The sequence below is a fragment of the Mustela putorius genome, unplaced genomic scaffold, assembly GCF_011764305.1.
Source record: "Mustela putorius furo isolate JIRA1106 unplaced genomic scaffold, ASM1176430v1.1 tig00537248_pilon_pilon_pilon, whole genome shotgun sequence".
NCBI lineage: Eukaryota > Metazoa > Chordata > Mammalia > Carnivora > Mustelidae > Mustela > Mustela putorius.
In genome coordinates, this window is record NW_025422387.1 from 4,308,467 (window position 1) to 4,322,769 (window position 14,303).

Below are 14,303 nucleotides of genomic sequence, written 5' to 3' on the forward strand. Positions count from 1 at the left end.
GGCCTTGAGGGCGGTGCTTCCGGTCGGCGGAGCCTGGCGGCCGGAGCTGCGGCGGCGGCTGAGACGCGGGGATGGCGGGCGCTGGGAGCGAAGCCCGGTTTGCCGGGCTGTCGCTGATGCAGCTCAACGAGCTGCTGGAGGACGAGGGACAGCTGACGGAGATGGTGCAGAAGATGGAGGAGGTGAGCTGGGCAGGGGCGCGCGGCGGCGGCGGCGCCCCCCGGAGGGGCGTGCGGGGTCGGGGGCCCGCGGCGGGCTGGAGGTGGCCCGAGGCGGGGGCGACCGCGGTGCCTCGAGTTGGGTCGAAGGGACTGCGACGAGGAATGGGAGGGCTGGAGACGGGGTCGGAGCTGGGGCCGAGCGGGGTGGGGGGAGCGCCCTGAGACGGGGCTCGAGGGCTGACCGGGTTCGGGGCGAGGCTTTGAGGCGCCGAGGCTGGAACGGGCATTAGGGCACTCGGGGGGCCGTGGCCGAGTCCGGTGGGACGAGGAGGGAATTAGGGGGATGAGACTGGGTGATAGAAGGTGGAGGGGACTGTCGTGGAGGACTAAGGGGTGACTGGGACCGGAGGGAGGGGGCCGAGGACTTGGTCTGGGGAGGGGTTCGGGGGCTTCACGAGAGGCTTGAGAGGTGCAGGCGGACTGCAGCAGGAACTGGGGTCTGCGAATAGGTTTTCAGGGGGTGAGCGGACTAGCCGGCTTGCCATTTCCAGGATGGGGTTGGGGGGGGCGGTGAGGCTCTGCAGCCGAGTCTGGACGGTAGTTCTGAGATGGACTTTAGGATTGGGCAGGGTCTCTGAGGTTGTGGGAGGCTCGAGGCCGTGGTCTTAGCCAGGTTAAGATTTGAGGGGTCCCGGTATCTAAGAGCTCCCGAGTGTTGGAGGGTTCGTAGGGGGTCCGCCTTCGTTTGGAAGTGGCCCTAGCAGAGCCGCCCGAGGGGGTTCTCCTTGGTCTGGTGGGTGGGAGCAGAAATCCCTTGCTCCACAAAGTTGCCCCTTCCTGTGAAAGAAGGGAATATGGGAATCTAGTGTGGTGGCTTTGCCCCAGTGTCTTACCCTGCTGGGGCCCGTGAGTGTTCCTGGAGCTATTTTTTGGGGGGAGAAGATAAACCCGGGGTTGGGGGGCTGACGGCCAATCCCCGCCTCTTCAGTAGTCGAGGTCCTTCCCAGCCTCCAAAAGGCATATGTCACCCTGTTTCTGGTTATCTCACTGCATCTCTTGGCGGCGTGGTTTGCTCTCCAGGGCAACTGGCTTCACGCTTGGATTTGCACTGTGTGTCTCTCCTTTTCCCAGCCTTTTTGGACTCTTTCTCAGAATGTCCCATCCTGTGGGTCTGGGTCTCGTCCAGGCAGGTGGACACAGGCTGATCCCAGCTCTCCCCAGCCTATTTACCACCCCTCCTTCTTTGTCTACAAAGTCTGAGCCTTCCCACGCCTACAGGGCTGAGCCTCTCACCCAGAAGCCCGAGTGGGGGCTTTTGGCTTTCTTTCCGAAGAGGGATTGTTCAGCACTGAGCCAGCTTCCTTAAAAGGGGGCTTGTGTGGAGGTTGCACATTCAAAATCACTGGAAAACCCTCAACAGATTATTGTCCTGAGCTACAGAGAGGCCACTGTAGTAAGATGGTATCAGTCTCTCCATTAATACACCCCTTGTATTCACGGGCTTTGTAACTTGGCACATAGAACGTTGCTCCGAGATGTGGTTTCCCTCATTTATGGTCTCCATGTGGCACTTTCCATTTTAGAGAATAATAAGTGACAAAATCCATCTTTCTTGACTGAAAGAGTTTCATGTCTCTAAAGAAGTAAAGTCTTTGCCTAGTTTCTCTGCTCTTCAGTTGCTGGGAGACCTTTTGTTGTATGTCAGCAGGCATCTTTCTAGTTTAATAATAAAACGGCAGGTATGTTTTTGTAATGTGTAATACCACCTACAAGTTGTTTTGCTGTGGGACTCTTCTGTTTCAGTAAGAACAGAATACTGTATTTATATTGGTGTAGTTAGATTGATTATATTTTACCGTAATAGAAATAAACGGCCTTGTAGCGGAGGGAAGATTGTGGAGAGAGTCGAGTAATTCTCCTGACTCTGAGGCTGTTAGGGAGAGCATCTCTTGTTTCCTCTACTCAAGAAACTGGAGATTATTACGTAAAGAGAAAGGCAAATTAATCCAGCAGAACATTTTTGATGGGCTTTTTTTTTTTTCTTAAGTAGAGGTAACCATCCTTCCAGAATATCCTATATAAATAACTGCACTTGATCAGACCTCATAATCACATAGTTCAAGTTAACTTACTCAGCAGCAGTTTTTCTTCGGGGTGTAGTGCTTTTAAAACAAGGAAACTGATCCAGAAGATCAAACGTGAGCCAAGCAGCTCACCTAGCTATAGTCACACTTAGCAAATCCTGTTCCTGTGGTCACATGTGGCATGTTTCTGTAAGGAACAGGTATAACATGAAGAACTAAAATTTTGGCCATGGTACTTTGACTCAGGAATTAGTGTTATGCATCGGCTTATTGGCTTTTATTCGGGGTGGTTGTGAGACACAGAAGAAAATACTCTGTGAACTGTCCTCTCCTGACCAAAGGGAATTTACAGACTTTGGAATCAAATATTCTAGGCTGGATGTGGCCACTTCCCAGCTGTGTGATTTCAGGCAAGTTAATCCACCTCTCTGAGCATCTGTTGGGAGAGGACTAGTAGAGTTGACGGGATTATGGGAGATAGTGCACGTTAACACAGCATGTAGTTAGTGCTCAATAAAGAGTAATTGCAGTCACTAATAATCAGCTAATTCATTGTTTTAGAAAGGTGCTGACGGCCATTAATATAACAGATCATTCTGACAAGTTAATAGGGTCTTAGTTCAAGAATGTTAAGTAAATTTTTATTTGCCAGTAGCTTAAGAAACGTCTTACCTTTCTGTCATCAAAACGATTATGTATCCCAGTAGGTCTAGGAAGAGACCGTGAATGGAAAAGGCCTTTTTCAAGCGTAGAATCTCTTAACCTGAACCAAAGGCTTTTTTTTTTTTTTTTTTTTTTTTTAATTGGCAGAAGGAAGTGTTTTAAATTGTAGAGTAAGACTTCTTCAAGCCTGAGGGGATATTTTGTGGCGACTGGCAAGCGTGGCTCGGTTTCGAAGGCATTCACGGTTAGGTCTGAGCACAGCTGGGCATTATACTTCCCTTACATTGTTTTAATTGGGGTGTGTGCACTTTAGCACAGCTCAAGACATTAAAATCATGTCGGAGCTCTAGACGGTCTCCTTTCCAGTGTCCCTGTGTTTCTTTTCCTGTTCCTCCTGCCCGTTCTGCAGTTCCCTGAATGTCATGCCATCCCCAGTGATCTCTGCTCTTTCCTTTCCTGTGGGCTGACGTTTCATACGCACACATTTTATTTTTATTTAAAGTTATTTTTACATGGCAGTGGAATGTGCCTTTCTCTCTCCGTCCACATTAACCCTGTTGGACTTACAGGGCACTCCCTTAAAAGGAACTGTCGCTTAGGGGATTAGGCAGCTAAACCGCACCTCTTTGGGTCACTCAGTGTACTTCTGAGGAAATGTTGATTGGTTGGCGTTAACTAATAATTCCACCTAACTAAGGTTCAAAACCAGGATCTGTGTTCCTTTGGCAAGTGAACATGCCACATGCAGAAACGCTGAGAGGCTGAAAAACAGATTGTTTTGTGGAAAGAGTCTGGTCTGGGAGAAGCTGTTTCCCTAAGGCGTGTTCTGGTGTGATTTGTGTGGGGTTGCAAAGCTCCTGCGTGAATCATAATGGCTCATTGAAAAGTACTGACCTTGCTTTAAACCCAGGGACTGTTTCCTCAACACGCCGAGCGCTGGTGGGACTGGTTTTTGGAAGTTAAGATTTAAACTCTTGGAGTATCTGCTACTAGAGTTTCTGTTCACGTTGTGCAGTCATTGTGTCGAAAGGCTGCAGCTTTTACATTGGAGTCTTCTCTTCCATTGACTTATTATGTTCACTCTTGAGTAAAAAATTACTGTGCCTGAGATTGTTTTCTGAAATTCAGTGTTTTTGAAGGAGGCATTACGATTTTGTGGAGGGGCTCTTGGGTGTCTGCCTGCAGCTCAGGTTGTGATCCCAGCGTCCCCAGGAAGCCTGCTTCTCCCTCTCTCTCTGCCCCTCCCCTCCACTTGGGTGCACTCTCCCTCTCAAATAAACAAAGTCTTAAAAAAAAAAAAGGTTTTATGGAAAGAGCATAGCTGAGAGTTGTGTGATGACCTTCTCTCAGTTACTTAAATTCTCTGTGCTTGGTTCCTCCACTGTCAAGTGAGGGTAGTAACTATGTGGGTGTTGTGAGGCCCCGTGGAATGGCAGGTGAAGGTTGTACTTGGCACAGAGGGGGCATCTGTAAAGGCCAGCCCTCTTGAGAGAGATTCAGGAGGTGCCTGGCTGGCTCAGTCGTTAAGTGTCTGCCTTCGGCTCAGGTCATGATCCCCGGGTCCTGGGATTGAGCCCCAAATCAGGCTCCCTGCTGGGCGGGAGGCCTGCTTCTCCCTCTCCCACTCCCCCTGCTTGTGTTCCCTCTCTCTGTGTGTCTCTCTCTGTCAAATAAATAAATAACATCTTTTAAAAAAATAATAAAAAATTAAAAAAAAAACAAAAAAGATTCAGAATTCTTAGGCTGGCTGGCTTAGGTGAAATCACTTACATAATTGCTCTGTCCTACCTGTGCCTCGATTGAAAGGGCAGTGGGTGTGGTATAGAGCAGGACTGACTTTTGATACTAGCTGCGGACCTTGGGCAGGGACTGTCTTCCCAAGTGGAGTTTGCAAATAAAAGGGATGGCAGCAGTGACCTGCTTCATTGGGCTGATTGGGTGCATGAGATGAGTGTTTAAGACGCTTAGTATGGCACCAAGCACAGTGAGTGCTCGGGAAGCTGTTATCAGCCGTTACTGCTAAAACGAAAAGGCTTCATATTCTTGCTGCCATTTCAAGAAGATCGCACTTCAGTTCCTCAGCTGTGGGGCACTTACTGCATGCGAGGCATTTTAAAGATGGAAACGTGAGTAGGGCATCATAATCCCCATATTATAATTTGGGGAAGAAACCGAGTACACAGATACAGCGCAAGAGAGAATGAGCGGTGGGGAGTTTGAGTTCCAGAAGATGAGCACGATGACGATGGACAGTGATGGTGGCAGCCCAGCAGCGTGGACATACCGAAAAGCGGCACTTGAAAATGGCTAAAATGGAATATTTTATATTTTATCACAATTTTTTTAAAAGCCTAAGAAGAAGGGTCCCGTGAGAATTGTAGATGATATTGAAGGGCGAGTGAAGAGGTCCTCTGGCCCCAGTAGTTAGCTCCCTAGTGCCAGAGATGGATTTCGATAGGTGGGTAAGATTTAAGAAGGTAAACGATCAGATCCAGTAACACCTCTGCGCGGGCGTAGAATAACACAGGGGGCAGCTCTGTCTCTGTCTCCCAGCCGGTGCAGGGAGTCCGCGCTGTCAGCCCGGTGGAAGCCCCCTCTGTGCTCCATCCCGGGCAGCCCTGTCCACCCCCGCCAGGGTCTTGAGTTAGGTATTTACTTCTTTAAGTCGGGTTCTGAGGGAGAAATACGGGGCATCAGGAGGAAGTGACAGCCGGAAAGCATGGGACAGGCTTCCTGAGCGGTGAGTTGCATCTCCTCTGCCAGATGAGGTCTCCCAACATCAGGGAGATGGTAGGGGCGTGGGCCGGCGGGGGGGAGTGGGAGGCCTGTAGTGTGGTAGCAGTGAGTTTCCATGACTTTGCGGAGCCCAAGGGCACGGTGATCAGACGTGCACTTCAGGGGGCTAACTTGGCAGCAGAGTACTGGCGGGGTGAGTGCAGGAAGGTTCAGGAAAGGCCGCTTGGAAGTGGAAATTCAGGAAAGAAGCATCCAGGGTTGGAGCTGGGGCTCTGGAAGGCAGGATTCCCGCCTCACCAGCTTTGCCCCCCACATGCTCCCCTGCCTCCTCAGTTACAGATGCACGGCACCGTCTCTTCGCTCCTTCGTATGCCTCTTCCATGGTGCTTGTCACACATTTTGTCTCATTGACTTTCTTGTGTCCCTGGCTAGTCTGGGGGCTCCATTTCATCCTGTGTGTCTTTGTGTCCTTGGCATGTAGGTGCTGCCAGGTGAGTGGAGCTGACTGGCCGCAGGTGGACATGAGTAAGGGGGTCAGGGGCGGGGCTTCCTAAGACCCTGCGGCCCGAGAGTGCGGGGCACGAGCACTGGGTCGTGGCGCCTCTGGCGGCAGCTGGAAATACAGCTCTAGAGCTTAGGAGCGGTCGGTGGACATATAGGTTTGGGGCCCACTTCCTCCGGGAAGAATCTAAAAGTTTGAAAGTCCACCAGGAGTAACTTTCGGGCTGGGAGAAGCCCAGGAAGAAACGAGGCTGGTGTTTTATGGGCAGGCCGACATCCTGGTACAGTGTTTGTGCCGACCGTAGCAGACGAGTCGAAAGAGGAACCTGGAAGCAGACGGAACGGTTTGAGCCTCATCTGTCAAGCAGAACTGATGTGCTCTCGAGCTAAGTCACTGCTGTTGTTTGTACACAACCCTGCCTCGCGCTGGTTCAGCCTGGCAACTGTTGGACTTGACGAGGGTGTGAAAGTGATATGCATTCGGTAGGAAGCATATTGGAATTTTTTAAAAAGATTTTATTTATTTGACAGACAGAGATCACAAGTAGGCAGAGAGGCAGGCAGAGAGAGAGAGGGGAAGCAGGCTCCCCACAGCAGAGAGCCCGATGCGGGGCTCGAACCCAGGACACTGAGATCATGACCTGAGCCGAAGGCAGAGGCTCAACCCCCTGAGCCACCCAGGCACGCCCGTACTTGTAATTTTGAGTTTGTTTTGTTGCTGGCTCACGAGCCATGGTCCCATCCTCTCCTGTGATGCTGGGTAGTGGCTGCCGCCCCCCACCCCCCATCAGCTACCTCATCACGAGGGTCCACTACCAGTACACTGACCGCCACCTGCGTGGCCCTTCTGTTTGTCCCTCTCAGTGCAGTAGTCAGGAAGTTAAATGGGATTGTCAACATTTCCTTATAAAACAGGCTCATGTTTGGGCGCCTCTTTGGGTCAGTCCATAGAGCATGCGACTCTTAGTCTCAGGGTTGTGAGGTCAAGCCCCATGTTGGGCATGGAGCTTAGTTAAATTTAAAAAGTAATAAATAAAATCTTAAAAAGGCTATGTCATAGGTGGTTTTGCTCACGTCAGTGTTCTGAGCACAATTAAGGTGGTCTAGGGTAAGTATGGTGTATTTGCTAGGTTAGTCATATTAAATACATTTTTGACTTCGTGATATGTTTTAAAAATTTTTTTTATTAACATATAATGTATTATTTGCCCCAGGGATACCGGTCTGTGAATCGCCAGGTTTACACACTTCACAGCACTCATCATAGCACATACCCTTCCGATTGTCCATAACGCAACCACCCTCTCCCTACCCGCCACTGACAGAGAAACCATATGACCAAATGTGTTCCTGTTTGAAGGAGGTACAAAACAGGACTCCCAGGGCCTCCGAGGAGCCTGGTGGAGCCCGAGTCGGTGATTTTGGCTGTCGCGGAGCTCTGTTATCAACCAGCTTGCAGCCTTCCGGCTGATCTCCGTGCTTTCGGGTCTTCTCCCCTCAAATCCACCCCCGCCTCCACCATCAGGGCTGCTGGAACCATCCATTTAAGTCCCAACTATGACTCCCGTGGCTCCCTCTGCCAAGAGGATCCAGCCGCCTGGTCTCAAAGGTGACTTGATCCTCTCTGGTCTCTTCCCTGCCCTGCCCTGCCCTGACCTTCCAGCGCACCCCGCTCCAGGGTTGTTTTGTGACATTGAGAGTCTCTTAAGATTTGTCTCCTTCCCAATCCCATCTTGTTTCATTTATTCTTTTCCTGCCCCCCAAGTCCCCCACGTTGCCTCTCAACTTCCTCATATCAGGGAGAGCATGTGATAAATGTCTTTCTCTGATTGACTTATTTCGCTCAGTATAATACCCTCTAGTTCCATCCACATCATTGCAAATGGCAAGATTTCATTTCTTTTGATGGCTGCAAAGTATTCCAGTGTGTGTATCCACATCTTCTCTATGTAGTATCCACATCTTCTTCATCCACTCCTCTGTTGATGGACATCTAGGTTCTTTCCATAGTTTGGCTGTTGTGGACATTGCTGCTATAAACATTTGGGTGCACATGCCCCTTTGGATGACTTAATGATATTTTTTATGATAGGTTTATCAGGATGTAACTCTATTGTCAATGAGGGAAGATCTGTATTTGGCTTTTTCACAGTATTTGTAGCAGAATGTTGCTGTGGGGATTATGCCCAATGTGTAGTGCAGGGTTTTCTGTAAACGCCCTGTGTGTCAGCCGCTGTTCACGTATGTGATCACTGACTCTGAACGTGCCGAGACAAGAGTTGGTTTGTTATCCCTCTGCTGTGTGGGTTTTTCAGATTCCGTCATTATTAGGGAAAACTGCCTTACCTAGGAGTAAAAGGCAGGAGAGTTGTTCCTAGAGTTGGTTCCTAGGGAAAGGATGAAAGCAGGGAGGCGGATGGGGCTGTGTTGTCACAGATTGTGTTGCAGTATGTCAAGAGAAAGCTTTTGAAAGCATTTCTTAAAAAAAAAAAGAAAAGAAAGAAAAAGCATTTCTCACAGAATTATGAGGAATATTGTTCATTACTCTGCCAAGGAGTTGGTGTGAAAAGCAGATATTTGACTAGCTTGTTGCCGTACAAACAGTGTCCTAGTTTCCTTCAAATCTGATCCTTCATTATCACCAAAGCTGGTGCCACCAAGAGTGGCATCTCGAGGTTCTATTCCTGTCCGTTGCCCGGTGCCTGGGGTGGCAGAGGGACAGAGGGAGCGCTGATCACCGCAGCTGTCATTCGCGTGAGCGCAGCTGCGGCCCAGCCGGTTCATTCATTACTCAGCCTTTACGGAGCACCTTGGGGATGGGAAGCCACGAAGGCACTTCACTTTCCTCTTTTAGGATTGCGCAGTGTGCAAAAGTCAGTCTTCCCAGACATTGGGTGGGTGAAACCGTGCTGATGGGACCCCAGTGGGAGGGGACCCAGCGGGCCTTTGTGGGGGTGGGGGAGCTCCGTAGAGAATGTTTCCTGGAGGAGGTGACTCGTGAGCTGTGACTCAACGGGAGAGTTAACAGTTAATGAGGGAGAAGGCCTTCCAGGCATGGGGGGAGACACCTGGAACAGACGGAGGAAAAGCCTGGAGCGGGGTGCGCTGGAAGGTCAGGGCAGGGCAGGGCAGGGAAGAGACCAGAGAGGATCAAGTCACCTTTGAGACCAGGCGGCTGGATCCTCTTGGCAGAGGGAGCCACGGGAGTCATAGTTGGGACTTAAATGGATGGTTCCAGCAGCCCTGATGGTGGAGGCGGGGGTGGATTTGAGGGGAGAAGACCCGAAAGCACGGAGATCAGCCGGAAGGCTGCAAGCTGGTTGATAACAGAGCTCCGCGACAGCCAAAATCACCGACTCGGGCTCCACCAGGCTCCTCGGAGGCCCTGGGAGTCCTGTTTTGTACCTCCTTCAAACAGGAACACATTTGGTCATATGGTTTCTCTGTCAGTGGCGGATTTTTGAAGGGTATAGGGAAAAACTAACAGAGCTGGTAACACCATCCGGAAATAAATGATAAGGAGGAGGCAAACGTTATAAAAAGCCTCATGAAAAATATAAGGTCGGTTCTTAAGCGTATTGGCTCAAGATGGGATTTGGGTTGCTAGGAAACCCTGGGCCCCGTTACCCTTCCTAAATGTCCAGCAGGAGGATTAACCACGAGCCAGCTGCTCAGCCCAGGGCCCCGCGGCCGTTTTCATAAGGTGCGGTGCAGCGGCTGTTGGCTTCGGGGCGGCACTTCCCTTGGCCATCCTCGGGCGCTAATTCTGGGCACGTCGTGCTGGTCGCATGGAGAGGAGTTCCATGGTGAATCAGGAGTTCCCAGTTTGGAAAACCAGGGCTAAGAGGTTTCGGTTTTGCTTTGCTTTGTTTGGTCCCTACTGCCTGGGTGTGTGGTAAAGCCAGAGGGCCAGACCACGCAGCGTTTCCCAGACTTGCTCGTGGAACTTCGTGGGGCTGCTTCCCTGGGGCTCGCCTTGGCAAGTGCTTCTGTAGGGGATAAATGTGCCATCTGCTCCCAGTGCCCACGGGTACTGCCGCTTCACACACGGAGCTGGGGTTGCTTGGTATTCCCAGCACCGGCTCTGTGTCTCCGGGCGGGCCTGCTTTCACACACTGCGCCGGAGAGCGCAGGGAGCGTGCGGTAGACGGGAGCTTCTTTTCGTTTTCTTGAGTAGGTAGTCGTTCAGGTTTCTGCTTCCAGGTGATCAAATCTTTAAAAATGGGTTTTGTGTTTATTATAGAAAAATTTAAAAATGCAGAAAATTATAAGGAGGAAAAACATAATCACGTGTAATACCACCCAGAGAGAAATACTGTTGACATTTTATATGGTTTTGTTTTGTTTTGTTTTGTTTCCTACTTTTCTCCCACTGGGATTATTCTGTATAGAGAGTTTTTTGTTTGGGGTGTGTGTGTGTTTTAACCTGAAGTTATACTCTGGGCATTTTCTTATTTTTATGTCCTTTTTTCTTTTTCATCATTTTTTTAAGTACCCAGTGTAGGGCTTGAACTCATGACCCTGAGGTCAAGACTTACGTGCTCCACCAACTGAGACAGCCAGGGGCCTCATTTTCTTATTTTTTATCAGAATATTATATGACTGTTTTTTTTTGCTGTTGTTGTTTTGTTTTGCTTCGTTTTTAGCATTTTAATTGAGCGGGAGCACATGCAATCCCGGGACCCTGAGATCATGGCCAGAGCCGAAGGTAGACACTTAACTGACTGAGCCACCCAGGTCCCCATGACCGTGTGTTTAATGGCTGCTTGATACTTGATCATGTGGATATGTCCTAATTTATGTGACTATTCCCTTATTGGATATTAGGTGCTTTTTCTTTCTTTCTTTTCTTTTTTTTTTTGTAATCCTACTTTATATTGTGATTAACCTCTTTGAACATAAATCTGTTGATCATTTTTTCTTTATTTTTTTTTTTAAGATTTTTATTTATTTATTTGACAGAGATCACAAGTAGGCAGAGAGGCAGGTAGAGAGAGAGGAGGAAGCAGGCTCCCCACAGAGAGCCTGATGTGGGGCTCAATCCCAGGACCCTGGGATCATGACCTGAGCTGAAGGCAGAGGCTTTAACCCACTGAGCCACCTAGGCACCCCAATCATTTTTTTAAGTTGATATTTTAAGTCTTAAGTAGGCAGTTTTGGTTTTTGTTTGCTTTTTTGTTTTTGTTTTTAGTTAGAACATCAAGTTCCCTATAGGAGATAACATTGCTGGTCTTTTTTTGTTATGAAATTTAAGTAGAATAATTTCAGAGTAACTGATTCTTCTTCTTTTTTAAAATTTTTATTTATTTATTTATTTTAAAAGATTTTATTTATTTATTTGACAGAGATCACAAGTAGGCTGAGAGGCAGGCAGAGAGGGAGAGAGGAGGAAGCAGGCTCCCCGCTGAGCAGACAGTCCGATGTGGGACTCGATCCCAGGACCTTGGGATCATGACCGGAGCCGAAGGCAGAGGCTTTAACCCACTGAGCCACCCAGGTGCCCCAACTGATTCTTATTTGATCCCTTTCTCTTCTACCCCTGGACTAAAAAGAAAAAAAAAAAATCCCACTATTAATATAGTATTTTCTCATACTGAAGAGAAGATGAATAATTTTAGTCACGTGAGAGTAAGTTTTATCCACTAAACTGAATTCTTGACTCAGGTGTTGGAAAGTTTATATCATGATGTATTTTAAGTGTTAAAGCAAAAATCGTACTACTTGTGATCTCTGCCTGTCAAATAAATAAATAAAATCTTTTTAAAAAAATAAAATAATAAAATAAAATTACAGTAGAAGCCATTAATTGACCTCCCTTCACTTAACCAGAGCGTCCCCGTTATGGCGTTCCCCTCCATCCGACATAGTGGTTGATGCCCCCCCCCCCCCCATGATCATGATCATCTGTCTGGACATCTCTGCTCCCACACTGCGGTTATGTACTTATTGAGAGTTGAGGACCTTTCTATTCTGGTTTTCTTTTCTTTCCTTTTTTTTTTTTTTTTTTTTTAAAGATTTTATTTATTTGACAGATCACAAGTAGGCAGAGAGGCAGGCAGAGAGAGAGAGGAGGAAGCAGGCTCCCCGCTGAGCAGAGAGCCCGATGCGGGGCTTGATCCCAGGACCCTGAGATCATGACCTGAGCCGAAGGCAGCGGCTTAACCCACTGAGCCACCCAGGCACCCCTCTATTCTGGTTTTCTTACAGTAATTAACTTAATTTCATTAAATACTGCGGTAACTGATGAGCCATAGATGAAAAGGTGAGGAGAGAAGGTGGAGTTGAGGGCTTTGAAGAGTTAACTGAGCGGGGCCCTAGTGACTTAGGACGGACCAGGCTGCACGGAATTCCAGGATTCTGCCCTTGTCTCCCATGGCCAGTGCTTAAACCCTCCACATCAAAGGGTGTGGTCTGGATGAAAAAGAACTTCTGGAACTGGAGCTAGAAGACCCTTTCTCTAGGAAAAGAGTTTTGCCTTGAATGAAGAAGTGGACAGATATATATCTTTAAAATTTTGTGTGTTTACTGATTTACGGCTTTAACCAAACCGCTCAGCTGACCAACAGCTAATTGGTTCTGATAATATGGACTGAGGTGCCTGGGGGGCTCAGTGGGTTAAAGCCTCTGCCTTCGGCTCAGGTCATGATCTCAGGGCCCTGGAATGGAGCCCTGTATTGGGCTGTCCACTCAGCAGGGAGCCTGCTTCCCTTTCTCTCTGCCTACTTGTGATCTCTCTCTGTCAAATAAATAAATACAATCTTGGGAAAGGAAATACGGACTGAGGGCTTCTCGATGGCTTCCCTGGCTCCCTAGCCGACATTGATTCGGTAGGACCAAGTGTGACAAGCCCCTTGCCTTTAGGAGACAGGGACAAAGGCAGTCAACATGTTGATTGGTTTGGGTGTTCCTGTCCTGCCTCTGTTCCTCCTTCTCCCCAGAGTACTCGGGAATTACAAGGTCACGATCCTAAGAAAGTAACATATTCTCACAGGTGACAAGTTATCAGAACTGGTCACACCTATTATATTTTTTTCTTGTTGACATCATTATCTATGTAAGTCCAGGAAGTAGGGAGGTCCCGAACCCCTGTGAATGTTAGGAAGTAAGTCTTCTAGGAAAACAAAAGCACCCTGGTATGTTGAACCTGCCAGAACTAGAAAGCTAATTCTTCTCTGGGACTAGTCCATTTATTTTCAGACCTAGCCTTTTGCATTTCTATGGTTAGTTGCACTCGAAGGCAGTGACATTCTAATTTTAAAGATGAGAGCCAGGTCCATATGGAAGGGATCATTCCTGTCTCTGTCTGGTTGCCTGCTACTTTCTGAGGGCAGCAAGTTTCATCTTATGGATTTTGATACCTTCAATCAAAAATAGCAACCTTTATTAATCTAGCACGCTTACTGTGTTGAGCAGGTTGTTTTGGTGGAACATTAGATAAGCAGCCAGTAAATTTTCTCTCCCAAGTAGGCTGTAGCCTTGGAGATGGTTTCACACAACCCACGAGGTGGTTGTATTTTAGGGAAGTTTCATAATGTTCTATAGTCCTTCCACTGTATTTTTGAGTTTTCAGATCTTTAATTTTGTTAACGTGTTAAATAGTCCAGCTCTCAGCTGTTAGGTTTTCTCATTTAATTTCGGATTGAATTAAGCTACATTTGCAGCACAGCTCTGAGGTCCTGTGGGCTTGGATTACGAGATCAAAAGCCTGAATGTACTTGGAAGACTGGAGAGCGAGGGCTTTGTCACTGGCAAGGGCTTCACTGAATGAACGGAAGATGAAGTTGGGCTTTCTAATAACCTAAGCTCTAACAGTAAAGCCTACACTCAAATTGCGTGTGATCTTGGTGATTTTACCCTGAGATTAATTGGTGAGCTAGATCAAGTTTAGTACAATAAAAGGAGAGATTAACCTGGCTGAGTACATGCCAGCCTTTTGGTCATCTGATCCATAAGCTTGCTGTGCGTAGTCTTTTTTTTTTAAAGATTTTATTTATTTATTTGACAGGGATCACAAGTAGGCAGAGATGCAGGTGGAGAGAGAGGGGGAAGCAGGGTCCCCACTGAGCAGAGAGCTCGATGTGGGGCCCGATCCCAGGACCCCGGGACCATGACCTGAGCTGAAGGCAGAGGCTTTAACCCACTGAGCCACCCGGGCGCC

The 14,303-nt window shown here is 48.3% G+C and overlaps 1 protein-coding gene across 1 annotated transcript in view; it reads left to right on the top strand.

Moving 5' to 3' along the window:
- Positions 1 to 14,303, top strand: part of VPS37B (VPS37B subunit of ESCRT-I) — a 26,107-nt gene continuing 11,804 nt past the window's right edge. The window contains exon 1 of the mRNA XM_004753153.3: positions 1 to 182. Coding sequence (XP_004753210.1) covers positions 72 to 182 — 111 coding nt within the window. The 5' untranslated portion in view covers positions 1 to 71. The remainder of the gene's footprint in view (positions 183 to 14,303) is intronic.